This window comes from Vipera berus (assembly GCF_964194415.1).
Source record: "Vipera berus genome assembly, chromosome: 2".
Lineage (NCBI taxonomy): Eukaryota > Metazoa > Chordata > Lepidosauria > Squamata > Viperidae > Vipera > Vipera berus.
This window is the reverse complement of record NC_138203.1, coordinates 232,696,136-232,723,287: the sequence shown is the minus strand read 5'-3', so window position 1 is coordinate 232,723,287 and position 27,152 is coordinate 232,696,136. Positions and strand designations below refer to the sequence as shown.

The 27,152-nt window shown below is 43.5% G+C and overlaps 1 protein-coding gene across 1 annotated transcript in view; it reads left to right on the top strand.

Annotated features, from left to right (window-relative positions):
• The window catches only part of ERC2 (ELKS/RAB6-interacting/CAST family member 2), a gene marked incomplete at its 5' end in the record, with an annotated part of 592,568 nt that overhangs the window by 148,346 nt on the left and 417,070 nt on the right, over positions 1–27,152 (top strand). The window contains one exon of the mRNA XM_081317437.1: positions 25,859–25,933. Coding sequence (XP_081173563.1) covers positions 25,859–25,933 — 75 coding nt within the window. The remainder of the gene's footprint in view (positions 1–25,858; positions 25,934–27,152) is intronic.

Here is a 27,152-nt window from a genome sequence, read left to right as displayed (position 1 = left end):
ACTGATTTATTTCAGTGGCTTGTACTGTAGTTATGCTTTACCTACATTATTTCACTGTGCTCTGGTTCCACACATAAAAACTATTGTATTTGGGTAGGCTTTGTGCTTTGTTGCCTGGGATCCATGCATTTTTCCCATTGGGAAAGCAGTTGAAATACCCACTTATCTAGCCCTCTCTGTGTATATGTGAGTAGAACCAATAATTAGAAGTAGAGTAGGACTCATTTCTAAGTAGATCAACTGCATGGAGAGGCTGGAAAACACTTTCCTGGGTACATCACCACTTTTAGGATGGAATAGACCATTTAGGAAGCTAGATGTAGATGCAGCTGAGAACTTTTTATTCCAAAATGCCAGTGATAATAAAATAGCTCTATGTTAAGTACTGTGGGTAGACCGGTGAGACAGATGACGAGACGTCGAGGGTACAACTGAATCTTTATTGTGGTTGAACTGAGGAGCCTTCACAACTCGGCTCCTTTAAATACTGTTGCCAACAAACCAGTAACCAATCCACATCCTTAAATGGTCCCGCCAGAATGGGCGGTCCAATGGGACGGGAGTTAGGACGTCACCTGTTGTTGCCAGGCGCCTCACAGCTGATGTTCAGCTGGCTGTCAGCATAACTAAGCTTTTAACTCATCTTACTATATAACATTCCCTCCCCCCCCAACATGAGAACACAATAACAACAATAATATCCTTTAAACAGATGACCTATGACCTTACAAAATCCTGCAGGTATGCTGGGGGCCTGCGGATCCTGTTGGAACGTCGCAATGGTAGTTCTGCCCTTCCTGGAGATTGGCTAAGGTCTTCCCTGCTAGCCACTGGGCTGGGATTGGGGTCCCCCATTTGTTCCCCCAGGTCTTGGGATGCCTGACTAGTGTCATGACTGTCCCAGGTATGTGTGTTTGGCATGTAGTCAAGAGAGGGCCCTTCAGGTGTTAGAAGGGTTGCTGGGTCAGATGTTGCTTCTCTAGTGTTAGTCTCACCCTCTGGCTGGTTTTCGGGGGCTCGCTTCCGCAACTGATCTAAGTGTCTTCTAAATTGTCGCCCCCCTTCCCCCTCAATAACATAAGATACAGGACCGGTTTTAGCAATCACCACCCCTGGAACCCAAAAGTCCCCTGATGTGTAATTTCTGGCCCAGACAAGGTCCCCCACTGTCAATTCTTTTACGGTGGGGTGATGTTCTGGTTCCGTCGCCACACGATCAGGGTGTAGTCTGTCCAGCTTTGTCTTGAGATGACGGCCCCACCGCAGTTCCGCTGGGCTTTTGCTGGTGGTGGTGGACGGGGTGGTGTGTTGGCTCAAAAGGTATTGTGCCAGCCTTTGATGCCAGTCTCCGGTGATGATGCATTTTAGGGCGTCTTTTGTTGACCTTACCATGCGTTCTGCAAGGCCGTTAGTCTCCGGGTGGAAGGGGGCTGATGTGATGTGTCTAATCGAGTTGGATCTGTTGAAGGCCTGAAAATCAGCAGACGTAAATTGTGGGCCATTGTCAGACACAATGACATCAGGTGAGTGGCAAAAAGACCCTGCAGTACCTGTATGGTTTTGGACAAGGTCATGCTGGACACTGGAATTACCTCCAACCATTTTGAGTAACTGTCCACCACTATGAGGAAAAGGCGGCCTTGAAAGGGACCTGCATAGTCAATGTGGATTCTTGACCATGGTGTAGAAGTTGGTTCCCATTTATACACTGGGTGGTGTGGTTGATTGGGCCTGGATTTTTGGCACTGATAACACCCTGTAACCTGAAGTTCAATTTCTTTGTCCAGGCCAGGCCACCAGACATAACTACGGGCCAGGGCCTTCATCCTAACAATTCCAGGGTGCCCTTCATGTAATGCTTGTAATACCTTGTTCCTTAGTTTATCAGGGACTATGACCCTGCTACCCCAAAGCAGGCATCCTTTATGTAATGAAATCTCATTCCTACGGTTAAAGTATTGTTGGAAGTCTTTGTCTGGGCTATGTGCCTGCCAGCCTGTGGCTACCCAGGCTGATACTCTGCTTAAGATTCTGTCCTTAGCTGTGCTGTTGGCTATGTCTTTGGCTTGGATGGGTGAATCTGGGAGGTCCTGAATGGTCATGATACTACAAGCTGGGGCTGGGTCTGGCTCGATAATAGACAGGGGTAGCCTGCTTAGTGCGTCAGCGTGTCCCATGTCTTTCCCTGGTTTGTATTTTAAGTCATAAGAGTAAGCTGACAGGAAGACAGACCAACGTAAAACCCTGGGGGATTGTATTTGAGGTGTTATTTTGTTGGTTGTGAATAATCCCAACAGAGGTTTGTGGTCAGTGTAAATGACAAATTTCCTACCATACAGATAGTCGTGGAATTTTTTAACCCCTGCCACGAGAGCTAATGCCTCTTTATCTATCTGTGCGTAGTTCCTTTCTGCAGGGGTAAGTGTCCTGGAGTAAAAAGCAATTGGCTTTTGCTCCCCTGTATCTTCTAGGTGACTGAGTACTGCGCCCACACCATATGGGGAGGCGTCACAAGCTAGGCAGACAGGCTTCCCTTCAATAAAGTGAGTGACAGCTGAGTTTCTTGAGAGCAAGTGTTTTAAAGTCTGGAAGCTGTTGTCATGTATTGTGGACCATTTCCACGGGGCATTTTTGTCCAGCAACCTATGCAGAGGCTCTGCAATGGTTGCTTTGTGGGGTAGGAATGAATGATAGAAATTGATTAACCCCAAGAAAGCCTGTAGTTCTGCCTTATTCCTAGGGGTTGGGGCCAGCTTAATAGCTTTTATTTTAGAGTCAGTGGGGTGGATGCCATGAGCATCAATCCTAAACCCTAGAAAGTCTGTTGATTTTACTCCTATGTGACATTTTTCCCTTTGTAGTTTAAGCCCGGCAGTCCTGAATCTGCCAAGCACGGCTCTATGCCTGTCAGCTAGCTGATCCTCTGTTTCCCCGGCGATCAGCACGTCGTCAAAATAAGGGCACACACCAGGGATACCTTTCAGCGTTTTTTCCATGATTTCCTGGAAAATTCCAGGAGCTGCGGCAATTCCGAATTGCAAACGATTTACGCGAAAGGCTCCCTTGTGTGTGACAATTGTTTGAATTTCAGCTGTTTCGCGGGAAACCGGAAGCTGGTGATACGCCTGCGCCAAGTCAAGCTTGGCAAAGATGGCGCCGGACTGTATCGCTGCGAGGACGTGCTTTACCGAGGGGACCGGGTAAGCATGCGGATTCAAGGCCCGGTTAACGGAAGCCTTATAATCCGCGCAAATTCTTATTTTACCGTTTGATTTTAGGGGGGTGACAATAGGCGTTTCCCATTCTCCCCCCTCAACGGGTTCTAGAATTCCCTGCCCCACTAATTTGTCTAGTTCTTTTTCTACTTTTTCCTTTAAAGTGAACGGAACCCGTCTCGCTTTGATTCTAACGGGTAGAACTTCTGGGTTAAGTTTTAATTTTACTGGGGCCCCGGTGTATTTTCCCAACCCCCCCCCAAACACGTCTGTAAACTCGTTACAGACGGAGTCTAGGCTATTGGCTTGTACATTATTTATTCCCCCTAGCCAGATGCCCAGGGCTGGGAACCAGTCTAATCCTACCAAATTCGTTCTTTTGCCTTCGGTTATTAGAATTTTTAAAGGACCCTGGTATTGTTTAAATTTAACTTGAACCATGGCCTGTCCCTTTAATTTAATTGGGGACCGTTGGAAGTCTGTTAATTTGATTTTTGTGGGTGCTATCCCGATTTTCTGTCTGTTCTTTGAACAGATGAGGGAAAGGGTCTCTGCAGAAATTAAAGAGACCGGTGAGCCTGAATCCACCTCCATTAAACACGGGATTCCCTCTATGCTGACAGTAATTTTAATCTTAGGTTCTAGTGGGGGGTGGATTGCTGACTGGCAAGCCACTTCCAAGTTCTCTATAATCTGAGGTGCCCTGGTCCCTGGGTTTTTTGGGGGGGAAATGGTACCTGCGGATTGCTCATCAACGTCATTTATGTTGTTGCGCTTTCGGGCTCGGCAGACAGATTGAATGTGGCCGGTCTTGCCACAGGCATAGCATTTGGCCCCACGGAAGTGGCAGGACGCCCTGGGGTGATTGCCCCCGCAGCTGGCACAATTTCGGCTGTTACTGCCAGTGTTGCGGTTGGTGGCTGAGGCATTTCTGCTGGCCCCGGCCGGCTTCTTTTGGTTTAGGTTGTGCTCACGGCGGTTCTTGAACTTCTCCAGCCTTTGTAGAATAGCGTCGATTTCGGCTTCGCTGGCTTGTTCGCCTTCTCCGCTGTCAGTAGCGTTTTCTTGATGCACGGAGCCGTTCGGGTTGATGTTCGGTTTGAGAGAGTTCTTTTCGTTAATAGCCTCCCGAGCCATTATTTCGTTGACCACTTCGGACAGGCTCAGGGTAGGTTTGGCTATTATTTTCTGCTGGAGGTGCTCGTCGCTCAGGCCGAACACAATTCGATCCCAGATCCGATCTTCCAGGTCCGGGAACCTACACATTCGGGCAGCTTGTCGTACGGCGGCCACGAAGTCCATAGCCGATTCGCCTGGCAGCTGGTTTCTCTGGATGAAACGTAGCCGCCAGTGGATTTCAGACTTCTTTGGCATGAAGTGTTGGCTCAGTTTGCTGACGAGGTCGGCGTACGGTAGTGTCGAGACAGGATCTGGGATACACAGCCCGACAGCTACATCGTACACAGCCGGCCCACTGATGCACAGCAACGCCGCTGCCTTCTCCTTGTCTTCAGTGATTTTATTCACAAAGAGATATCCCTCGACTTGCCCCAAGTGGGACTCCCACTGTCCCGGGTGGCGGACATCAAACTCACGGATGTGTCCGATTTGCGTCATTCTGTCCGGGTCTGGCTGCTGCTTTCCGGGAAGGAATTGATCGGGAGAGTTTTCTCTTCCCTCCTTTCCCGCGAGTGCTAGTGCTTCAGCTCTAGTGACTCAGCTGGTGCTTCAGCTCAGCAGCAGTATCCCACCTTCGTCGCCACTGTTAAGTACTGTGGGTAGACCGGTGAGACAGATGACGAGACGTCGAGGGTACAACTGAATCTTTATTGTGGTTGAACTGAGGAGCCTTCACAACTCGGCTCCTTTAAATACTGTTGCCAACAAACCAGTAACCAATCCACATCCTTAAATGGTCCCTCCAGAACGGGCGGTCCAATGGGACGGGAGTTAGGATGCCACCTGTTGTTGCCGGGCGCCTCACAGCTGATGTTCAGCTGGCTGTCAGCATAACTAAGCTTTTAACTCATCTTACTATATAACACTCTATGTACCATTTTCCTTTTTATTTAGGGTCACTGTGATTAGTCTTGTCTAGAACTATTGTATATCTGTTTCTCAGCAGCTGCGGATTGTAAAATGACCAAATCCAAAAATGCCAGGGAATTTCTAGAAGCTTGGCATTCTGGCAAATCAGCCATCAATAGACACATAGACATTAACAACACCTATAGACTATGCAAAAGAGACAATCAACCAACCCCAAAGAGAAAAACACTCCAGCACCTCCCCACCAGTAATCAGCACTCAGATCAGCATAGATCACCAGTAATCAGCACTCAGATCAGCATAGATCAAGGTCACCTTTTCCAATAAATAAATAAATAAACCATCAAGTAAACAATAACCCAATCAAGAAACTGCCAAAGAGCCATTAGTAAACAGCCCAACCAAAGAAGCCCTAAGACCCCCCTCACTCATATAGACAGGCAAGACACCAGAATATAAACTGACAGCAAACAGCACTCCTTACTACCAGTAGCACTGATGTGTTATCTAGTTAGGGTAATGAAATGTCTGCAAGAAAACAAGCAAGCTCAGAGAGCACCAAGAACCCCTCTAAGATGATCCTGATGAGATATGTCTGATCTGTTCATTATTTAGACAACAGAAACTTTAAATCAGACAACTTTAATTTACCTGGATTTCAGTAAGGCATTTGATAAAGTAGATCACAACATCTGCTGCCGGCATCAAGCTCCCTGCGCCCTGTGCGTTCCCACAGAGAGGGCCTCCTCAGGGTGCCACCGGTCAGAGAATGCCGTCTGGTGGCCCCCAGGGGGAGATCCTTCTCTGTGGGCGCCCCGGAGCTATGGAACCAGTTACCGGTTGAGCTCCGGACGGCGCCCGATCTGCGCTCCTTTCGCCGCGATCTGAAAACATACTTGTTCGAGCAAGCCGGCCTGGCCTGAGGGGGGATTGGTGGGGTTTTTTATCATTCTTATTGGGGTTTTTACTATGTATCTATTGTATTTTAATCGGGCATGTATTTAATTATCTTTTAATTTTTGTAAATTTCTGTGTTTTATTCTTGCCCTGTACACCGCCCTGAGTCCTTCGGGAGAAGGGCGGTATAGAAATGATAATAAATTAAATTAAATTAAATTAAACCTACTACTTGATAAGATAGAAAAATGTGGGTTAGATAGCATCACCACCAGATGGATTCGTAGCTGGCTGACAGGCCGTACTCAGCATGTGGTCCTCAATGGAACTGCATCTACATGGAAGGAAGTGTGTAGTGGGGTGCCCCAGGGCTCTGTTCTGGGCCCAGTGCGCTTCAACATCTTCATCAACGATTTGGATGAGGGGATAGATGGGGAACTCATCAAATTTGCAGATGACACCAAGCTGGCAGGAATAGCCAATACTCCAGAAGATAGGCTTAAGATACAGGAGGATCTGGAGAGACTCGAACACTGGGCACTATCTAACAAAATGAAATTCAATTGTGAAAAAAGTAAGGTTCTGCATTTAGGCAGGAAAAATCAAATACACAGGTATAGTATAGGTGGTACCTTGCTCGATAGTAGTAACTGTGAGAGGGATGTCGGAGTCCTAGTGGACAATCACTTAAATATGAGCCAGCAGTGTGCTGCAGCTGCCAAAAAAGCCAACACAGTGCTAGGCTGCATTAACAGAGGAATAGAATCAAAATCACGTGAAGTACTAATACCACTTTACAATGCCACACCTGGAATACTGCATCCAGTTTTGGTCACCACGATGTAAAAAAGATGTCGAGACTCTAGAAAGAGTACAGAGAAGAGCAACAAAGATGATTGGGGACTGGAGGCTAAAACATATAGGGAACGGTTGCTGGAATTGGATATTTGTAGTTTAATGAAGAGAAGGGTGAGGGGTGACATGATAGCAGTGTTCCAATATCTCAGGGGCCACCACAAAGAAGAGGGAGCCAAGCTATTCTCCAAAGCACCTGAAAGCAGGACAAGAAGCAATGGATGGAAACTAGTCAAGGAGAGAAGCAACCTAGAACTAAGGAGAAACTTCCTGACAGTTAGAACAACTAACCAGTGGAACAACCTGCCTCCAGAAGTGGTGAATGCTCCAACACTGGAAGTTTTTAAGAAGAGACTGGACAGCCATTTGTCTGAAATGGTATAGGGTTTCCTGCCTTAGCAGGGGGTTGGACTAGATGACCTCCAAGGTCCCTTCCACCTTATTATTATTATTATTATTATTATTATTATTATTATTATTATTATTATTATTATTATTATTATTATTATTATGTCAAACTTGCAACATCACATGACGTCACAAGATGTATCAGGACTGTTTTGCCATTGCCAGCAATGGGGTGGGCGTGGCTTCCGGATGATGCATTCGGCCCACAGGCCGGCAGTTTGACACCCCTGCTTTAAATCCTGAGAAACAATACAATATTCAGAAGCAGTTCAGGCAAACACCTTTTTGAGTAACTGGAGTAAATGAATGGGGAGGTGGATGGGTAGGGATGGGAAAGGAGATACTGCACAATTTGACTTGCAAGGTTCTGTTGTTATATAGCCAATCTCAGTAAAAATAGTGTTAGCCTTATGTGGTGCTAATGGTCTACATAGTGGGGCTTACTGCAGCTCTGTGATCAAAGTTTTTAGTGTACATATACCACTCCAGGCTCCATATTTAAAAGTTAGGATTTTGGGTAATGTACAGTTTTATTTTTTCAGCAGAAGAACTGGAGCTGACAAAGACAAACATTTCCCTTTTACAGTCTCATGGATATTCATAGAAGTTGGCTTTTGGGAAGAAAAAAAATCCCTAGGTTTTCCTCTTTTAGGCTACTATTTTTGTTGAGATGAGTCATATATCAAAGATTCCAAGAATAAAAATGCCACAATAACTGAACATCACATACCAACCAAGTAGATAAAGTAAAATGCCATTAATTCTGTTTTGCCCTTCCAGTTTGATCCAACTAAAGGAGTTGTCTTCATCTGTGCTTCCTTTCCTGAACTTCGTTGAGGTTGTGCTGTTGCTCAGAATTGAAGCTTGTACCTTTAAGCTTATTCAATGAGCCTTCAGAAGAGCTGTTTTGCTGTAACAATTGTCTGCTGTTCTCTGCAAATAAGAATACTCCTACTCAATTTCATGAAATATGCAGTATACTCAATCTGCACTTTCTTTTAAAAATATTCATATAAAATTAGAGGTTTACTAGATATCAGCTATACTATGTATACCAGACCAAAAACTAGCTCCAAGGGAATGTTAAAACTGCTTTATTATATTGGCTATTGTAACAGAATCTTACAAGTCTGATACTGCTTTACTTTTCCTTCCCCCTTACTCACCTCACTCAGTTGTGTTTTTTGTTTTGCTGCTCTGGGAACAAATTTAGCTTATATACATCAGGGTCATCTTCTTTACTCCCAGATGATACTAAAATACCGTATATACTTGAGTATAAGCCGAATTTTTCAGCCCAATTTTTGGGCTGAAAAAATCCACTTCGGCTTATACTCCAGTGAACAAAAAAAGAGAACTTACCGAGGACTTGCGCGCGGCCGAGCTACTTTGCCTGACACTGCTGGGGTCGCCCGGGCGCCTCTGCTCGCCCTCAGCAGCACCTGGCCCGGAATCACATGCGAAACAAGCCCGGCAGAGGAGCCGGAGCGGCGAGCAGAGGCGCCCGGCCCAGATCCTGCAAGGCCCGGCTGAGACGCGCCCCCAGCAGCGGAGCTGCTCCGGCTCCTCTGCCGGGCTTGTTTTGCATGTGAGCTACTTTGCCTGACGCTGCTGGGGTCGCGTCTCGGCTGGGGCCTTGCAGGATCCGGCCTGGGCACCTCTGCTCGCCCTCAGCAGCACCTGGCCCGGAATCACATGCGAAACAAGCCCAGCAGAGGAGCCGGAGCGGTGAGCAAAGACGCCCGCCCGGATCCTGCAAGGCCCCGGCCATGACGCACCCCCAGCAACGGAGCCGCTCCGGCTCCTCTGCCGGGCTTGTTTTGCATGTGAGCTACTTTGCCTGACGCTGAGAAGACCCGCTTGGGCACTCGGGTTGGTGTCAGTCTCCGCAGGCCCTTCTCGTTTCCAGGAACGTCAAGCGCGCTTGGCTCCCCACCCCCACGGCAGGGCAGGGCAGGGCAGAGACTTGCTCGCCCTTCTGACGGCCCTGAAGAGAAACGAAGGGCTTGCAAACTCCCCGCGAGAAGCTGGGCGAAGTGCGCGGCTGGGCGAGTGTGTGCCTGCGCGCGTATTTACGAAAGAAACGCTCTGAGAGTTCTTCTTTCTCCGCCCCCTTGGGGGGAACTCTAGCGACTGCTGTAGGCGCGCTTCTCTTCTCGGCTCCGAAAATAGGGATTTCTACTCTCTCTCTCTCTCTCTCCCCTCCCCACCCTGCATTCTCCTGCCTCTTCGATTGCGACAATAAAAGGGCGAAGGGTGTGCTGGTTTCTTCCTCCTTCCTCCCCCCCTCCCCTCCCCAATTGTCAGGTGTGGCTTCGACTTTAGTTTTTGCCTACGGTGCTAGGGAGTTGCCAGTGGTGGGATCGTTTTCGGAGTTGCGTGCTTGGCCCAGAGGTGCAAACAAAATGTTTGGAAAAAGGGGGGTGAGGTGGGGTGGGGTGGGGTGGAGGAAGCAGTTTGCAAAGCAGACGAAATGGGGGTATATAGAGGATGGGAGGTTCCCACCGAGAGAGCCAGCAGAGTTGTTGTCAAAGCGCGTCACACGCCTTTCCAACCACCAGAGAAGGGAGGAATAAGAAAGAAACACACACACACACACACACACCAGGAAATCGAGAGCACCGCCTTAAGTTAAAGGTGGCGGACGGGCCCGAGAAAAAAGGCTGCAAAACTCCAATCTTTTAAAGCGTGCGGTGTTGTTGTGTTTTTTTTCCTCCCCCCGAAAGTGAACGGCAGCTTTCCGTACTAGTGTATTTGTACTGCCGCGAGTGACAACTGACAAAGCTTGCCGGTGTGATCTTGATTTTGGAACTGATGAAGTCTGTTAACTAATTGATTGGCACTCCGGTCGCTCATCGCCGTGAAACTAGACCTTGTTTTTGGTTGTTTTTTTTGTACTTTGGGCTGATCAAATGGAATAAATGGAATAAATAAAAACACTGGCATGTCAAGACACCAGCACAAAGACCAAGGTACAAGCAGCTCTCCTTCAGTCATTATTGAAACATTTGATCAGCCCAACTTCTTCTTCTTATTATTATTATTAAATCTGTTTTTTAACCAAGCGTGACTTCACTGAGCTGAATAGTGCAGGGTTGCCTGCGTGTTTGCTTGTTCCGGGTAGAAAAAACGCTGTCGACCCCGGCATTTTTTGCGGGGAGGGGTGAGGTGGGGTGGGGTGGGGGTGGAGGAAGCAGTTTGCGAAGCAGCCGAAATGGGGGTATATAGAGGATGGGAGGTTCCCACCGAGAGAGCCAGCAGAGTTGTTGTCGAAGCGCGTCACACGCCTTTCCAACCACCAGAGAAGGGAGGAATAAGAAAGAAACACACACACACACACACACACACACACACACACACACCAGGAAATCGAGGAAGCTTGCGTAAGATCTGAAGGAGACACGATCGTGGGAAAGGCACCGAGCGTGCCGTGGAAAAAAAAGAAAGGGTGGACTTGGGCTCGGCTGGTTTCGCAACGGGAAATGGGAAATCCCCGCAAAAGATGCCGGGGTCGACAGCGTTTTTTCTACCCGGAACAAGCAAACGCACATGCAAAACAAGCCCGGCAGAGGAGCCGGAGCAGCTCCGCTGCTGGGGGCGCGTCTTGGCTGGGCCTTGCAGGATCTGGGCCGCGCGCCTCTGCTCGCCGCTCCGGCTCCTCTGCCAGGCTTGTTTCGCGTGCGAGCTACTTTGCCGGCCGCTGCTGAGGGAAGATCTCTGGAGAGGAGCATAAGGTGAGCTGCTGCATTTCCCAGCCTCGGCTTATACTCGAGTCACTAACTTTTTCCATTTTTGGGGGGTAAAATTAGGGGTCTCGGCTTATATTCGAGTCAGCTTATACTCAAGTATATACGGTATTAGCAAGGCACTTTAATATTTGTAATATTTGTAAGATATTGTAATGGACAGACTCGAACACTGGGCACTATCTAACAAAATGAAATTCAATTGTGAAAAAAGTAGGCAGGAAAAATCAAATGTACAGGTATAGTATAGGTGGTACCTTGCTCAATAGTAGTAACTGTGAGAGGGATGTCGGAGTCCTAGTGGACAATCACTTAAATATGAGCCAGCAGTGTGCTGCAGCTGCCAAAAAAGCCAACACAGTGCTAGGCTGCATTAACAGAGGGATAGAATCAAGATCAAGTGAAGTACTAATACCACTTTACAATGCTTTGGAATACTGCATCCAGTTTTGGTCACCACAATGTAAAAAAAGATGTCGAGACTCTATAAAGGGTACAGAGAAGAGCAACAAAGATGATTGGGGGACTGGAGGCCAAAACATATAGGGAACGGTTGCTGGAATTGGGTATGTGTAGTTTAATGAAGAGAAGCGTGAGGGGTGACATGATAGCAGTGTTCCAATATCTCAGGGGCTGCCACAAAGAAGGGGGAGCCAGGCTATTCTCCAAAGCACCTGAAAGCAGGACAAGAAGCAATGGATGGAAACTAGTCAAGGAGAGAAGCAACCTAGAACTAAGGAGAAACTTCCTGACAGTTAGAACAATTAACCAGTGGAACAACCTGCCTCCAGAAGTGGTGAATGCTCCAACACTGGAAAGTTTTAAGAAGAGACTGGACAGCCATTTGTCTGAAATGGTATAGGGTTTCCTGCATGAGCAGGGGGTTGGACTAGATGACCTCCAAGGTCCCTTCCAAATTATTATTATTATTATTATTATTATTATTATTATTATTATTATTATTATTATTATTATTATTATTATTATTATTATTATTATTATTATTATTTGGAATTGGGGAAAACTCATCATTCCCCTGCCTAGGTCAGACCAGTTTCTGGAAGCTGGACTTGGTAGTTTCACTTGGGCTCCATAGAAAGCTTACAGCTATTACTGAAGGTTTGGTTTACAATCCAGTTGAAGCATTTTTTCAATTTATGTTATTTTTTATTTATTTAGATGTGTTATCCTGCCTTTACTATTTTTTATAAACAACTCAAGTTAGTGAACATACTTAATACTCCTTCCTTCTCCAATTTTCCCCATAGCCATAACCCTGTGAGCTGCTGATGTCATCTATAAAGCTCCCCATGGCACAGGGCTAGAATATTTGAAGGATTCTCTCTCTCTCTCTCTCCTCTCCTCTCCTCTCCTCTCCTCTCCTCTCCTCTCCTCTCCTCTCCTCTCCTCTCCTCTCATTCTATTCTATTCTATTCTATTCTATTCTATTCTATTCTATTCTATTCTATTCTATTCTATTCTATTCTATTCTATTCTATTCTATTCTATTCTATTCTATTCTATTCTATTCTATTCTATTCTATTGCTATTTACTTTTGACTGCTGATTTTGTTTTGGATCATATGTTTAACACTGTATGTAGATTTTATGTTATGGTTTCCATTTAAATTTTGTTTGCTGTCCAGAGTCACTGTGGCAAGCAGAGCGGCTATAGAAATAAAAATAGATTTAAAAAAATCTTTAAAAATGTTTTGTCAGTGTGGAATTTGGACTTAAAATCTTGTAATTCTCAGCCAGCATAGTTAGCCTAACACATTTGGAAAATATTAAATTGGAAAAAGTTTAAATATTCTAAGATGTTTTAGATTCTTAAATGATAGTGAAGAATCTCAGTGAGATTTCCAGAGAGACCAGACTGCTGTTCATGGAAAGTAACATGTCCTGTCCTTGGCTGAAAGCTCAAGTAAAAATGTGGCCCAGAATCTTTCTCAAAGTATTTAGTTAGTGGGTCAAGGGAACTCTATTATTTCAAGCCAGATATGTCAATTAAACTACAGTTTTAACTACAGTGAGAAAAAGCAAACTTGAAATAAAAGATTGCATCTTACATCCCAGTGAGAGAAGGATCTAGAATAAGCTTCCAGATTGCTGCTTGTAGCAATAGAAGGGGTGTAGAATTACTTTTAGCACTGGGCTGGTCTTAAATAGAGAGCTTTATACTGGAGCCTCAACTCTCTACCTGAAGCCAGGTTTGGTCAAGGTGCAAAACTGGCAGCAAGAGCAACTCTTAAATAGGCTACTTTACAGAATGTCTTCCTGCAATCTGGTACTTCTGTACCTTCCAAATAATCTAGATTCTATCTGAAGCCATGTTTGCTCAAACTGCAGCAAGAGCAACTAGGTAAAGAGTTCTGTAAAGTAGCAAACAGGCTACTTTACAGAACTCTTTCCTGTTACCTGAGACTTCTGTACCTTCTAAAATCATCTAGTTTCACACCAGTATTCATACGTTCTTCTGTTCATAGGCATTACACTAAAAAAATCTGGATCGGTGTTAGAGGACAGAATGGCTCATGGGACTCTGATCCTTCTCAGCCTCTATGCTTGGATTGGCTTTGTAAGGTCAATCTTTTCCAAGACCTTCCTCAGTTTCTCTTCCTCTGCCAAGCACGGATCATTCACATGTCATAAGGTTACACTGTTGACAGTCTTTTTTATTTTTATTTTGTAAAGGTAAAGGTAAAGCTAAAGGTTCTCCCGCACATGCGTGCTAGTCATTTCCGACTCTAGGGGCCGGTGCTCATCTCCGTTTCAAAGCCGAAGAGCCAGCACTTGTCCGAGGACGTCTCCGTGGTCATGTGGTCGGCATGACTAGACGCCAAAGGCGCACGGAACGCTGTTACCTTCCCACCGCAGTGGTCCCTATTTTTCTACTTGCATTTTTACGTGCTTTCGAACTGCTAGGTTGGCAGAAGCTGGGATGAGTAACAGGCGCTCACTCTGTTACGCAGCACTCAGGATTCGACCTGCCAAACTGCCGACCTTCTGATCGACAAGCTCAGCGTCCTAACCCACTGAGCCACTGCGTCCCTTTTTTATTTTGTAGAACCCAACAATCCAGCCCAGGAATGATACTGTTGTTTTCCTTAGCAAATTGTACATTTAAAAAGTAAAACAGGAAACTGAAATGAAACCAGGGTGATTCTCAATAGGATCTAAATTAATGAAGAGAGGCACTTAAAAAATATTTTTCAAGACTTCAGACACACTATATCTAAAAATCCCTGCTGGTAGTCATAGTTATATTTAAGCCTGATTCATTCATTACCAGAGGGAACATAGTAAAACATATCTTTTTTTCACATGTGATATCAAACAACTCAAGACCCAATTTCTCAGAAAAATAATAATTTAAATATTTATGATGTTTCTGACCCAATTTGCTATCCTTTCATTCTGCCTTGTTTGGGGGAGTCTATTACATTCATAATGGAGAGCCATAGTGGAGAGCCAGTTTGATCTAGTGGTTAAAGCAGCCAGCCTAGAAAACAGGAGGATGTGACTTCTAGTCCCATTTTAGACATGAAAGCCAGCTGGGTGTCTTTGGGCCAGTCATTCTTTCTCAGCCTATCCTATCAGACTTAGTCAACAAACCAGTCAGTCAATTCCTGTAGCAACCAATGTATCAATATTTAGTTGAGCAGAAAAAAAAACCCTGTACTGGTGGGAAAACACTAGAAAGAAAAAAGAATTGCCTTCATAAATTGCTAATTTACATTAAAATTAATGTTGCCAGAAAAAAATATTGTGATTTATCAATCAACAAGCACTTCTGTTTACTGGGTTATCTTTAAATTTTGGAAACCTCTGATTTCATTGAAATGACCATGTATCTTTTGTTTAGCTAAACGTTAAAAGTTAAAACTTACAGAGAAGAAAGATGAAGTAGCATGTTTGTCAAGCCAATGATATTGCATTTAGTTCTATAAACTAAATTTAGAGTAAGCTCCTGAGGGGTATTATGTTAATGACTGCAGAGTTGAAATAAGAGACTAAGGCTAATGTAACAGCTCATTAGTGATGGAGGACTGAGGGGGCCTTATAGCAGAGGTTTTTCTGTGGACTAGAGAGTGCCTGGTTTTGTATGCTGCCTGCATCTCACAGATGGGGCTGTGCTTGTTTGTTTGGACTGGTTGCTGGCATGCCGCGGCCTGGTACTGGTCCACGGACCAGGGTTGGGGACCCTTCTCTTATAGCTCTTAGATCTTCAGACCATTATACCACCTGAATCATATAAAATGTGGCTGTACAGACCAAAACCTAAAAACATAGAATAAGGAATGAACAAAAACAACGGCAGCAGCCAAAACTATAAAATAGACTTAAAGACACATGTGAAATGTATAAGAATTGTTACAGTGTTTAAGTTAATAAAAATGTTTTTATCAATAAACCTCAGGAAAGATATCCCATTTCCAAGTGCCAAGATCATGATAGCTCCTTCCCTTGTGGAAGGTCTTTGAACTAATAACAGAAAAAAGTATATGAGAATTTACACAGAAATATTTAAAAAGTGCAGTTTGATATGGGATGTACTTGGATAGTTATGTTCAAAGATCTGCATTCCTTAATCCAGACTGTAGTCCAGCACTTCAGCATTCATGTTCAATCTCTTGCTTTGAAGGCTTTCTTAAAACAATTGCCGTAAGGTGGTTTATGGGGCAGCAACATGGAGAACCATATGGCTTAGGATAGAGTGAAGTAGCTCTGCCAGATGACTTGGCCTAATTTGTTGTCTGTTCTGATCTGCCACTTTTTAGTAGGTTGACATATGTCATGTACCTATAGAATCTCTTCCTGGAATCATCTCTCTCTCTCTCTCTCTCTCTCTCCCTCTCCCTCTCCCTCTCCCTCTCCCTCTCCCTCTCCCTCTCTCTCTCTCTCTCTCTCTCTCTCTCTCTCTCTCTCTCTCTCTCTCTCTCTCTCTCTCTCTCTCTCTCTCTCTCTCTCTCTCTCTCTCTCTCTCTCTCTCCCCAAAGGCTTTCATGAAAAGCTAATATAAGATGGGCTTGGATTGTGTTGCCTACAAATCAAATACATCCCCAAAGCACCAGCTTGCTTATTTCTGCTTTGAAAGATATGCTGTGATCATTTGTCTCAAATCTTCTCTTGTCTTTTGCATCTGATTCAGTATTTAACTTTCTTTTCAGATGTCTGTGGGTTGGCACTGATCTGCAGCCAAATTTTTGTTTGCTTTCATCTGAGACACGTCTGGGACAATGTGGCATTTCAGTAATTATAATTAGAGTTATACCAGCAGAATTTATACCTTGCCACCATTTTAAGGAGTACTTTTGAATGAATGCATTTCTCTGTAGGCTCATAATTTATACTATAGCAAATTAATAAATCTAATTGTTGACATCCATTGCTTCTTGTGCTGCCTACAGGTGCTTTGCAGAAATATTTGCCTTGAATTTTAAAAATAGCTTCATATTTTCAGAAAAGTATAATATAGTATATTTTAGTGGGATAAGCAAAGCTATCCATATTGTGATGGTGCTAAAGTGTTACATTTACAATTTATACTAAGAATGTGCAGCACTTTGATTTCCAAAGGTGCTTCAATATTTTTTAATCCTGGGAAAATGCACAGCTGGTTTAAAGAGCTGCAAATGGGTACAATTGTCAAGTGTTCCAAACCACTTTTTGCAGATTGAAACTCTAATATTGCATAGCCCTAATTTATGTTCCCCCTTCATGGATTACTGTCTTGTCATGGTAAAGGGGCTTGCATAATTCAATGAAGCTATGAGCTATGCTGTGCAGGGCCACCCAAGATGGACAGGTCATAGCAGAGAGTTCTGACAAAACGTGATCCACTGGAGAAGGAAATGGCAACCCATTCCAGTATCTTTGCCATGAAAACCCTATGGACAGTACCAAAAGGCAAAATGATATGACGCTGGAAGATGAGCCCCTCAGGTCAGAAGGTGTCCAATATGCTACTGGGGAAGAGCAGAGGGCTAGTACTAGTAGCACCAGAAAGAATGAAGCAACTGGGCCAAAGCCGAAAGGACGCTCAGCTGTGGGTGTATCTGGTGGTGAAAGGAAACTCCGATGCTGTAAAGATTTTTTCTCCATAGGAACCTGGAATGTAAGATCCATGAATCAAGGAAAGCTGGACGTGGTCAAACAAGAGATGACAAGACTGAACATTGACATCTTAGGAATCAGTGAACTAAAATGGACAGGAATGGGTGAACTTAATTCAGATGACCATCAGGTAAACTACTGGAGGCAAGAATCCCTCAGAAGAAATGGAGTAGCCTTGATAGTCAATAAAAGAGTAGGAAAAGCAATATTGGGATACAATCCCCAAAATGACAGAATGATGCCCCTCCTGGCTAGCTTATGCGGCTCGGGAGGGAACACGAGGCTGGTTCCATGCAGTAATAACTGCTTCTTTGAAGGAGGGTGTCTTCCCTGCCGCCTTGAAGGAGGCGGTGGTGAGACCCCTTCTCAAGAAGCCTGCTTTGGACCCGGCTGCTTTAGACAACTACCGTCCAGTCTCCAACCTTCGCTTTCTGGCAAAGGTTGTTGAGAGTGTGGTGGCGCATCAGCTCCCTCTGTTCCTGGAGGAAACTGATTATCTGGACCCGTACCAATCGGGTTTCAGGCCCGGACACAGCACGGAGACGGCATTGGTCGCGCTGGTGAATGATCTCTGGAGGGCAAGGGACAGGGGTTGCTCCTCTGTCCTGGTCCTATTAGATCTCTCAGCGGCTTTCGATACCATCGACCATGGTATCCTGCTGGGGCGTCTCAGGGGGTTGGGAGTGGGAGGCACCGTTTTACGGTGGTTCTCCTCCTACCTCCAGGGCCGCTCGCAGTCGGTGTTGACGGGAGGGCAGAGATCCGCCCCGAGGCCTCTCATTTGTGGAGTCCCTCAGGGGTCGGTTCTCTCGCCTCTCCTGTTCAACATCTATATGAAGCCGCTGGGCGAGATCATTCGTGGCTTCGGGGTGGGGTATCACCAGTACGCTGATGATACCCAACTTTTTCTTTCCACCCCGAACCAACCCAGTGATGCCCTCTCCGTGATGTCCCGGTGCCTGGAGGCGGTTCAGGTCTGGATGGGGAGAAACAGGCTTCGTCTCAATCCCGCCAAGACTGAGTGGCTGTGCATATCGGCATCTCGGGTTAACCAAGTTATTCCACCTCTAACGATGGGGGGTGAGGTGTTACCCCCCGTTGATAGGGCTTGCAACTTGGGCGTCCTCCTGGATTCACGGCTCAATTTTGAAGATCACATAGGAGCCGTGACCAGGGGGGCTTTTGCACAGGTTCGCCTGGTGCGCCAGTTGCGTCCCTATCTGGACCGAGACGCCCTACGCACAGTTACTCATGCGCTTGTGACCTCCCGTTTGGACTACTGTAACGCTCTCTACATGGGGCTGCCCTTGAAGACCACTCGGAGGCTTCAACTGGTGCAGAATGCGGCCGCGCGAGTTGTAATGGGGGTTTCCCGATACTCCCATGTAACACCTCTACTCCGCGAGCTGCATTGGCTTCCGGTTGCCCTCCGGGTAAAATTCAAGGTGCTGGTTATCACCTATAAAGCCCTACATGGCCTGGGTCCGGGGTATTTGAGGGAACACCTGCTGCCGGCATCAAACGCCCTTCGCCCAGTGCGCTCCCACAGGGAGGGTCTGCTCAGGGTCCCGCCGGTAAGAGATTGCCGGCGGGTGACACCCAGGGATAGGGCCTTCTCAGTGGGGGCGCCTGCCCTCTGGAACCAGCTGCCGGTGGAGCTGAGGACTGCTCCCGACCTCCGATCATTCCGCCGGGGCCTGAAGACCTGGCTCTTTGAACTCTCGGGCCCAGGCTGAGGAGACATTCATTTTATTTGGGGTTTTTAATAGTACAGGGTTGATTTAATATTTTTTTAAATTGGGTTTTAACTTTTGTATGGTTGATTTTTAACTCCCTGTAAACCGCCCTGAGTCCTCAGGGAAAGGGCGGTATATAAATGCAATAAAATAAATAAATAAATAAATAAATCTCAGTTCGAATCCAAGGAAAACCATTCAATATCACAGTAGTCCAAGTCTATGCCCCAACCTCCAGTTCTGAAGGCGATGAAATTGACCAGTTCTATGAAGCCCTACAGCACCTTATAGAACTAACACCAAAAAATGATGTCCTTATCATCATGGGGGATTGGAATGCTAAAGTAGGAAGCCAAAAGATAACTGGAATAACAGGCAAGTTTGGCGTTGGAGTACAAAATGAAGCAGGGCACTGGCTGATAGAATTTTATCAAGAGAATACGATGGTCATAGCAAACACTCTTTTCCAACAACCCAAGAGATGGCTCTACACATGGACATCACCAGACGGTCAATACAGAAATCAGATTGACTATATGCTCTGCAGCCAAAGATGCTCTATACAGTCATTAAAAAACAAGACCAGGAGCTGACTGTGGCTCAGACCATGAGCTTCTCGTTGCAAAGTTTAGACTTAAACTGAAGAAAGTAGGGAAAAGCACTAGGCCACTCAGGTATATCGTATTTTCTGGCATATAAGACGACTTTTTAACCCATGAAAATCTTCTCAAAACTCAGAGATCGTCTTATACGCTGGGTGCTGAAACTTTAGAGACAGGGCTGGCTGGAAAACCTGGAGCGGATCTCCCATTAGGTCTGCACAGGGAAAGCAGGACCAATTGGAGAAGAAGCTGCAGTCTGTGATTTTTTACAGGCTAGGGTCTGGGCGTCTTTCCTTCTAAAGTTGAAGAGCAGCTGCAGTCTATCCCAACTTGAAAGGCAGGTGGGGAATGCAGCAGCCAGAGCAGCTGCTTAGCTCTAAGGACACATTTGACTCAGGAACTGGGCGGGCTGGCTGGAAAACCTGGAGTGGATCTCCCATTTGGGAAAGCTTTAGGGTGAATTAGGAAAAGTTTAATCCACTTGCACTGTTTTATGTTTACATGTTTGATGACAAACAGCCTTATGTTTATAAGTGACAGTTTTCCTACTAAGTACCTGCATGTCATAAGCATTTGAATTAAAATTACCATATTAAAATCAAATCTGATGTTTTTTAATTTTTATTTGGTGTGCGTTGGAAGAGGGGTAGTCTTATACGGCGAGTATAGCCCAAACCCTATAATTTAACAGGAAATGTAGGGGGTCATCTTATACGCCCAGTTGTCTTATATGCCGGAAAATATGGTAAATTAAATCATATCCCTTTTGAATATACAGAAGAGGTGACAAATAGATTTAAGGAATTAGATCTGATAGACAGAGTGCCTGAAGAACTATGGACAGAGGTTCACAACATTGTACAAGAGGTAGCAACTAAAACCATCCCAAAGAAAAAGAAATGCAAGAAAGCAAAATGGCTGTCTGAGGAAGCTTTGCTTTTGTGGGTTAGGATGCTGAGCTTCTCAATCAGAAGGTTGGCAGTTTGGCGGGTCGAATCCCGAGTGCCATGTGACAGAGTGAACGCCTGTTACTTGTCCCAGCTTCTGCCAACCTAGCAGTTCGAAAGCACATAAAAATGCAAGTAGAAAAATAGGGACCACTACAGTGGGAAGGTAACAGTGTTTTGTGCACCTTTGGTATCTAGTCATGCCAGCCACATGACCACGGAGACGTCCTCGGACAAGAGCTGGCTCTTCGGCTTTGAAACGGAGATGAGCACCAGTCCCTAGAGTCAGAAACGACTAGCACACATGTGCGGGGGAACCTTTACCTTTACCTAAGATGGTACTACTACTTCATGTTATTTTGATTCTATACCTCTGTTTGCACAACCAAGGATTGTATTAACTTTTTTTGGCTACTGTTGCACTTTGCTGGCTCATGTTTAAGTGATCATCCACTAGGACTCAAAGGTCCCTCTCACAGTTACTGTTTTTTGAGCCAGGCTTTGCCTAATCTGTATTTATGCCTTTGGGTTTTTCCTGCCTAAATGTAAAATCTTGCTTTTCTCCATGTTAAATTTCATTTTGTTGGATAGGGCCCATTGTTCAAGTTTGTCAAGATCTTTTTGGATCCTAAGCTTGTTGCAAACAGGAGAAACATAATAAGGCACTGTTGCTTATTATGATAGAAATTTAGGAATACTCATCTCTGGCAGTAAATACATCTTTGACAAAAGAGGTGGAAGTTTGGGCTTTTTTCCAGGGGTGATGGATAACACCCAGTTCATATGCCAATTTCATTCTAAGCATTCTTAGGGGACTGTTTGGTTTTAAAACTAATGTAATACTTATTGAGAGCTGGCTAGGTTGTTTTTTGGCCGGATATTTTCTTTTCTCATTCCACTACTCTGATATAATAAAAAATTGCAAATTCTGCATTTATCTTTAAATCCCATCAACTGAGGCAGTTCCCACTTTAGGAGTCACTTGGCTATTATTCTAAAATGTAGCAATTATCAAAATGGTGAGTCATTTGCATTGCCAGAATTTAAAATAATGTCTGGTTTGGTATTTAGATTTAGCAGAATAAGAATATCATTTAGAGAGTTACACAGTTTTAAACCTGACTAGTTTCAGTGGAAACCATATTAATAGATGAAAGATATAGTAGATGATATAGATAGATAGATAGATAGATAGATAGATAGATAGATAGATAGATAGATAGATAGATAGATAGATAGATAGATAGATAGATAGATAGCAACAGCACCATAGCACTTTACAGCCCTCTCTGGGTGGTTTACAATAGATAGAGATAAAGATAGCTAGCTAGTTAGCTAGCAGTCCATTGTATGTTTATCTCAAGATAGGTTTTGCTTTGTTCAATGAAATTTATAGCCTTGTAACTATAGCCGTGTAAAAAATTAGAACCAAAGTATAAACAAAGTAGGCACAACATTAAATCCATGTTTGCATTAACCTTAAGTTTAGAAAAGTGTAGATTAAGTTTAGTTATCTCATCAATTGTAGGATTGTGATAAATAGATTGTATTTTTAAAGATGTTTCTCTTTCTCTTTCTATGAAAATTGATCACTGAGCCATTACCCCTGAAAGAAAAACTTTAATGGCAACTTCACTTCCATAACTGCTTCTGAAAAGCAATTTTTAATAATAATAATAATAATAATAATAATAATAATAATAATAATAATAATAATAATAATAATAATAATAATAATAATAATAATAATAATAATAATAATAATAATAATAATAATAATAACTGTCAGGAAGTTCCTCCTTAGTTCTAGGTTGCTTCTCTCCTTGACTAGTTTCCATCTGTTGCTTCTTGTCCTGCTTTCAGGTGCTTTGGAGAATAGCTTGACTCCCTCTTCTTTGTGGTAGCCCCTGAGATATTGGAACACTGCTATCATGTCACCCCTCACTCTTCTCTTCGTTAAACTACACATACCCAATTCCAGCAACCATTCCCTATATGTTTTGGCCTCCAGCCCCCTAATCATCTTTGTTGCTCTTCTCTGTACCCTTTCTAGAGTCTCAACATCTTTTTTACATCGTGGTGACCAAAACTGGATGCAGTATTCCAGGTGTGGCCTTACCAAAGCATTGTAAAGTGGTATTAGTACTTCACTTGATCTTGATTCTATCCCTCTGTTAATGCAGCCTAGCACTGTGTTGGCTTTTTTGGCAGCTGCAGCACACTGCTGGCTCATATTTAAGTGATTGTCTACTAGGACTCCAAGATCTCTCTCACAGTTACTACTATTGAGCAAGGTACCACCTATACTATACCTGTGCATTTGATTTTTCCTGCCTAAATGTAGAACCTTACTTTTTTCACCATTGAATTTCATTTTGTTAGATAGTGCCCAGTGTTCGAGTCTGTCCAGATCCTTCTGTATCTTAAGCCTATCTTCTGGAGTATTGGCTATTCCTGCCAGCTTGGTGTCGTCTGCAAATTTGATGAGTTCCCCATCTATCCCCTCATCCAAGTCGTTAATGAAGATATTGAAGAGCACTGGGCCCAGGACAGAGCCCTGGGGCACCCCACTACACACTTCCTTCCATGTAGATGCGGTTCCATTGAGGACCACACGCTGAGTACGGCCTGTCAGCCAGCTACGAATCCATCTGGTGGTGATGCTGTCTAACCCATATTTTTCTATCTTATCAAGTAGTAGGTTGTGATCTACGTTATCAAATGCCTTACTGAAGTCCAAGTAAATTATATCTACAGCATTCCTCTGGTCCACTAATTTTGTCACTTGGTCAAAGAATGTAATAAGATTTGTCTGGCATGATCTGTTTTTGACAAACCCATGTTTACTTTTAGTGATGACTTTGTTTGCATCAAGGTGTTCGCTGATTTGTTGTTTGATTATCTTTTCCAGAATCTTCCCAGGTATTGAGGTCAGGCTGATAGGCCTGTAGTTTCCTGGATCTATTTTTTTCCCTTTTTTGAAGATGGGAACTACATCAGCTCTCTTCCAGTCCTCTGGTAGTTCCCCAGTGCTCCAGGATCTATGAAAAATATAGTTCAGTGGTTCTGAGATCACGTCTGCCAGTTCCTTGAGAACTTTGGGATGTAATCCATCTTTTTGCTAATAGCATATCATAGAAAGAGTTATATCCTCTCCCCCCCACCCCGACATGATGGGGTTATGATCTGTTCCACATATAGCTATTTGAAAGCCAACTTCCAAGCACAGCATATGCATTTCTGTATTTAATGAAAGAATTGATTCTAGCCCCTGAAACCTACCCGATATGTATTTGTATCTTATATGAACTTTAGAGCTTCAAGTAATAAAGAGAAAAACGTAATTCAAAAATCTCTTTAAACAGAGATTTTGGAATTGCATTGAAAGCATTTAAAATACTTCAGAACAATAGGCAAACCCAGTAGAAATATGATATTGTAAAAGATACTTGGTTGTTGCCATGGAGCTTAGTAATGAACCTGATCTTATGTGGAAAAGAAGATGAGGGAGAGTTTCACACGTTCAGCCCAAACAAAACTTTCCCTGATTAGGAAGACAGTCTAAGAAGGAAATGCTCCTCATTGGCTGACTTGTGCCTGTCCTTACCACGCAAAAAGGAACAAAAAGTGAATATATAGTCCTTAGGTATTCTCCTTGCAGCTAGGAAGATGCAATATATTCAGGATTTATCCATTGTAGATTGTTCAGATGAGATTGCTCAGTTTTATCAAAGAGTAAAAAGAGATCAAGTTTTCCTATTATAACATAGAACTTAACCATCTGATCAGTGCAATAATGTCTCTCCTGTATTGACTGTCACCTTTTATAAGAGGTGTGGTTTGTTAGGGGTTAAAGATGCTGAACCTGTCAACCGGAAAGCTGACAGCCTGGGTTCGAGAACCGAGTGCTGCATGATGGGGCAAGCTCCCATTCTTGCGCCAGCTCCTACCTACCTAGCAGTTTGAAAGCCTGCAAATGCAAGTAGGTAAATAGGTACCATTTCAGTGGGAAGGTAAGAGGGTCCATGTGCCTCTGGGTATAGTCATACTAGCCACATGACCATAGAAATGTCTTTGGACAATGCTGGCTCCCTCGGCTAAGAAATGAAGATGAGCACTGACCCACAGAGTTTGAAACAACTGGACAAAGGAAATCTTTACCTTTACTTTACCATCGTCTATAGATAAGTTGTGTAATTTCTTGTCTTTCTTCCATCACGTCTTTGGCATTATGCTTCTAGCACAGGACTTTTAGTAAGAAAAAATATAGTATCACCAAGAGCTGTGTGACAGTGAAACTCTTTAGCAGGACAGGTCATGGGATACCCTTCCCTATATGTATTCAAGGGCTGGACAACTGGACAAGTACAGGAACTCAACTCAGTCTGCATGGCCATGTCTAGTTCTGTGATTCCATGACTGCTTGTCATGCATCAGATGGAATGGGCTGTGAATTTCACAATGTTATGTAGTAATAAAAGCCAGTTTTCAAGGTGTGAGGATATTCTGTGGCTTTTGCTGCCAGTACAATAACTATCTCTCTGAAAATCCCAAATTTTTGTGAGTTTCAGGATTCAGTGACATGGAGCAGGGGGAGTCTGTTATGTAGTACAGACATCTTGTATCATGTTTTAAACTATTCATCAAAACCCTACTTCTTAATTCTGTTAATGTACAAATGGTTTGTGGAAGGATTGGGACTAATGTGGAAGTAAATCTTTTAAGGAATAAAATGCAAATTTTAGAAAACATCAGATCATGAAAAAAGATGAACCGACATACAAAACCTACATTAGACAGTTCTACATCAATTTACTATATAATTACTATTCTGGAAATGTCAAATCTGAATGAAATGTCTGTAAATTAGTTGGTTCCAGCATCAGAGAAAAACAATGTAGCGAAGTTGAGCAGAAATTTTAAATGACATTTCTTTCTTTCCTTCTCTCTCTCTCCCTCCCCCCCACTATCTTTTCCTCTCTCTGTATGTTTTAATTAGCAACGTAATGTACTGCAGTTGAAAGACTTATTATTTGATGCTTGGGCAGAGAAGTATCATCATCTCATTTCGTCCAAATACAACATGCTGCTTTGTGACTGCTGACATTAATTATTGAGAAAGAGTTCTGAAATAGCGCATATGTTCTGCCTGTAACATAAGATAGAGATGCAAGAAGGATTTGTGGCAGTGATGTACCTGTAGCATTTCGGCTAACAATCATATTTTGTAGATCAAATCATGGAAAGATGAGTCGTCAAGCTTACTTTTATCGTGTCCCTCCACAGGAACTGCACCGAAGGACACAACTTCAGCCTGAGCCAGCAAAGACAAAAGCTCTTCAAACAGTCATAGAGATGAAGGTATGGATATTTGACCATGTTTATTCCATGTAAGGCAATGGCCACAGTGAGTGCTTGTTGGATGGATCTTGGAATTGTCTCTTGCTTTTATGGTACAGAATACATGGATTTGTGCAGTATGTGTGTTATGTCATGTTGCAATCGCACCATTTGTTCCCAGAGAGTATCAATCAAATTTGTCCGATTCTAAAATGTTTCCTATTCAGTACACGTGGCTAATGTCTGAAATACACGGCTGGGAGAAATAGGGTTTTTTTTAAAAAAAAGAGATCTTTTAAGATTTTGCAGTTTTTCCCCAATAAATGCAGTTTTCCCACTCTGTTTGCTTGATAGATGTAGCTGTTTTTCTAAACAACTTGCTTTTGACACATTGTTAGAAAATATTTTGCAGAGGTTTTTTTTAAGGAAGGTAGCTGTTTTCTTTATACTAATCATTTTTTCTGTCATTTTAAAGCAAGTAAATTAATCTCCATTCAATATTATGTTCACCTTTGTTGTCCTGAATATAGCCTATGTTGTTTCATTACATCCATAAATTATGAAACAAGTTACCCCAAGTTTAGGTAAATGGATATTGAATAAGATTGCAACTTTCTGATCTGATCGCATGACAGTAAGTTATATGTCGATTCCAATAATGATATCTCTTCCTACTTCTGGCAATCATCATAAAAGGGTCTGTGGTTGAATAGGTGCTGTTGATATACTGTATGTGTCATGAAAATAATGGCCTGCAATACAGTTTGCAGAACAGCAGTATATTGTTTCTTTTAAAAAATTAATTTTCATTGAAGAATTTTATGCAACAGAATTTTCTACAATAAAAATGACACAAGTTTAAGAAAAAGAGAAAGGAATAAAGCAAAATGATGACCCGAGAAAAGGAAAAGAGAGAAAAAGAAAGAGAAAATTATAAAGGCGAAGCTTCCAACTCTCTTTAAAGCAGTTAAAAATAAATTTATCTTCTGTCCTCCTCCTTTAAGATTATATCCTGATTCCATTCTTTCCATATTTTCTGCTTTCTAGTCATAACACCCATAAATCACCAGTTCATTTTTTCCATTTGGGTTTCCATAAATGATTTTCAGTCACTAATAATTGTACTTGTTTCCTTTTGCCTAGTCAAACAAGTCAGTTTTGCCATTCCTGAAAATTCTGTCAAAATTCCATTTAGTATGTCCAACTCTTTCCAACTTTGTGAATATAATAATCTTGCTCC